This window comes from Zea mays, chromosome 8 (genome assembly GCF_902167145.1).
Source record: "Zea mays cultivar B73 chromosome 8, Zm-B73-REFERENCE-NAM-5.0, whole genome shotgun sequence".
Lineage (NCBI taxonomy): Eukaryota > Viridiplantae > Streptophyta > Magnoliopsida > Poales > Poaceae > Zea > Zea mays.
In genome coordinates this window covers 127,399,954-127,403,650 of record NC_050103.1, presented here as the reverse complement: position 1 = coordinate 127,403,650, position 3,697 = coordinate 127,399,954, and the positions used below count along the sequence as shown (strand labels likewise).

The 3,697-nt window shown below is 47.6% G+C and overlaps 1 protein-coding gene across 1 annotated transcript; it reads left to right on the top strand.

Annotated features, from left to right (window-relative positions):
* The first annotated feature begins 892 nt into the window (after nucleotides 1–892).
* Nucleotides 893–3,092, top strand: LOC100285840 (MPPN domain containing protein). The gene is given in 3 exon segments (NM_001158730.1): nucleotides 893–1,455; nucleotides 1,679–1,790; nucleotides 2,645–3,092. Coding segments are annotated over 3 exon segments (969 nt in total). The 5' UTR covers nucleotides 893–937; the 3' UTR covers nucleotides 2,984–3,092.
* The last annotated feature ends 605 nt before the right edge of the window (nucleotides 3,093–3,697 follow it).

Here is a 3,697-nt window from a genome sequence, read left to right as displayed (position 1 = left end):
GTCAGAACTGTCCTACGAAGAGGGGCAAGTGGAGCGGCCGCACCAGACACAACACCTAAGACTATATATACATGTATATTACTTGGGGCCATTCCAAAATCGGAGGCCCGGTGCGGCCGCTCTTGCCCCCCTCCAGGTTCGGCCCTGACCACGGGGCTAGCTGCTGCAAGCATGCTCCACGCCACCGTGGTGTCTGAGCTCAGCTGAATGGTCATGGCACAGTGTTGGTTGGGTGCACGCCACAACGACGCGGATGCACAATGGTTCTCTGGCTTTAGCGTCCCATGGAATGACCGCTAAATTTACCGAAAACTATAGCGGACGTTGTTGAAGGGGATAGCGTGGATATGAAATACTAAATTTAGCGTACAAGATTTTTTAGCGGATGTTGTTGGATAGTATTGAAGCCATCTGACCGCCTCACCCCCTCCCCTCGCGACTCGCCAAGGGTGCGTTTGGTTGTGGGACAGTCAGGATAGGGACGTCCACTGGCGTCCTCTCTCGTCCCCCAATTTTGAGGGATAACTAGAGACAACTCTTGACTCTAAACCAAATAATCTTATTTGAGAGATCGTTTTATCCCATTCCGTCCCGTCATTGTAACCAAACGCATCCCAAGACGCGCCTCCTCCCCTCCGTGCGCCCTTCTTCTCTTTACTGTTGGCTTTGGCTGGAAGCCGGCCCAGCCTCGCAAGTCGCAAGGCACGGAGCGGCCCAATAAATACGAGCAACTGCTGCAACCAGGCAAAGAGGCATCCGCGCCCCTCCACGACGCCCGTCGGCCACGGGCCACCTACCGACGCTCCCCCACTGCTTGGTCCCGCCCTCCCGCCCTCTACTGCAGGTCAGCACCCAGCAGGAGGGAAAGGGCGACTCGCCGACTCCGAAGCCCAAACCCTCAACCTACAGCAGCGCGCCAGCGCCGCTCCGCCCGCCCATGGGCTCCTCATCCCACTCTCTCGCCGTCTCACGGCGCGGCCGCAGCGCGCGGCAGTCCCCCTTCTTTCGAGACCTCGCCACCCCGATCCCGTCCCATCGTGGCGTGTCCCGCTTTGCCTCGGGGGCTTCCCCCTCCTCCACGCCACCACCCCCGCCGCCCATCTTCACCCTCGATGACCGCTATGCCTCCGCAGACTTCTCCCCGGACCCCACCGCCTCCGACCTTCTCCCCGTCGCGTCGTCTCCCTCCCCCCGCACCGCTGCCAGCCGCTCGCCGCCATGGGACCTGTCCCGGGGCAAGGTGGCGCTCTCGGCACCAGGATCCCCCATGGCTGGGGTCGTCGAGCCGACCCGGAAAGAGATGCTCGCTTTGCCGGCCCCTGCGAGCCCTGGCACCCCACCTCCTGCCGCGACAGCGGAGGCGCAGTCACCGGTGTCCCCCGCGCAGGCACCTAGGACGGAGCCGGTGGCGAACGCAGGGGAGGTCGAACGGGAGGAGTGGGTCACTGTATTTGGGTGAGAAAATAATGTTTATGCTTTGCTTTGTACTGGATTATTGCTTATAAATATGTTGACAGACGCTTATGAACACGGTAGAGTTGGCTAGGATGCTATGGTAATTGTTTATCATGAGTTGAGTAGTTGACACACTCCATGCTCTCTCGGCAGTCATTTGCTAACCCCAAATTGTAGGTGCCTTGTATGATAAATTGATTCAGTTCTGTTGGTACTTCTATAGATTCTCTATTGGTGATACCAACCTTATTCTTCGGGAATTCGAGAAATGTGGAGTAATATTGAGACATCACTCTGGTCCAAGAGATGGAAATTGGATCCACATATTGTACCAGGTAATTATACATTTATCTACTGTTGTGCTTCCGTATTTCTGTTGTACTATTTACTTTAATTTTCTCTAACTATGTTTCACAAAGTAGTCATATTAGCTTAGGCTGCTCTGTAGCTAACCAGCGAGATTAGTTGCCAGTGAACTGAAACAACTACATAAACTCATTTGGGCTCCCCCATTAGGTTGAGTAATATTCTTGTACTGTTTTAATATAGTGTCAATTTTTAGTTGCACAGTACCGACACCAAGTTCTATCCTCATGTGTAAATGCTGCAGTATATGGTTTCATTATCCCTTGAACATGAAGCATATCGGTAACTTAGTCCTGTATAGGTTTTCAGCGTAACATGATCAAGGTACCATCACACACAGGGAACTTATTTTTACTTATGAAGTCTCTAAATTCATAAAATAAATTCATAAATTGGTGGAATGTTATGTGTCTATTGACGATGGGTTTACAAATATCCTCGAAAGATACTGGAAAATAAATAGAAATGTGATGTGCTCTCTGAATTCCCTTGGCACATCCAAGTTATTATGCTTATACAAATAGCAACTCTTCAGACTTCTTGTTGTCACCAGGTATTCAAGTAGTTCTTTTGTTGGCAGTGTCAGTTTCCTGTACGCATTTTTCAGATTAAAAACCTGTATGGTCACTATCAACTCTACCTTTCTAGGTGTATTGTTCCTACTGTTGTTTATGGATCTCTTAATTCTGAGATGTTATTATCTCTATTTATTTGACAATTTTATCACTTCTGATGTTTACATGCACCATAGTTAATGTTTCTACATTGCTATGTGATAGTCTTGAAACTGACAACTTTCACCATCGTGTATGTGGTCCCAAAGCGTTCTTATGATGCTCGAAAGGCCCTTCAGAAAAATGTTATCCAACTAAGCAGCAGTCTGATAGTTGGAGTAAAGCCTATTGATGCAGTGCACTGGCAGCAGCTGGACGAGAGTTTCGCTCCAAGCAACCCAGGTGGATTTATGGTTTCCTTGCCTTCGAAGTCACTTGGCTTGAAGAGCACAGGCGCATCGAACCAGTTAGGAGGCTTTAACCGGCTGTATGACCTCAAAGCTAACACAAACGTTAGCCGAGATGCAGGCCGTCGGGCAACTGGCAGTGTTGCTGCACCAGCAAAATCAATTGTAACCAATGTAATGGATTTGGTATTTGGCATTTGATTTGGCAATGAGGATTGAGGACCAATGCATCCGGAACCTTCTCTGTTTCTTCCGTTTACTTGTTCGAGAATGCCACCATTCCAAAGATTCAACAGCAAATTTTGCTGAAGTCTAAGACCTTACAGAGTGAACTTTCTTTTGGCGATGTAACATTAATACTATGCATTTTTTCACGTTTAATTGTACTAATGTTGTCTCATGATATGTTCATATGTGGTCAGTTGTGTGTTAATCACCATGCTACAGCCTACAGCTCTTGTAGTGGGTGATTTTTTTCATATTTTTAACTGGTTTGTGTATTTTTTTTACTGTCGTTTAAGTGTTACCTTGCTTCTGCCTCCCCGCTCGAAGAGGTGCTGGCGAGTTTCGTAAAAAAAGGAAGAGGTGATGCTTGCTGGTTTAATTTTTGAAAGGTTCCATTTTTTTCCAAGAGTGTCGTATGATCTGAGTGCCTTCAGTTAAAGAAGGAAACACTCGTCTGAAGTGTTGCTTTGTTGCAAGGTTCCTTTTTTTTGTTCCAAAACTGCTGCATTGTCTGGAGTGTTTTGAGGTGAAGAATGAAGTGATCCTCTTCGGTGAGCATTTTTTTTTGTTCTTTCAATTTTTAAAAATGCTATCATCTAGTGTGTTTCTGTGATCCTCTTCGGTGAGCATTTTTTTTGTTCTTTCAATTTTCAAAAATGCTATCATCTAGTGTGTTTCTAAGTTGATGAG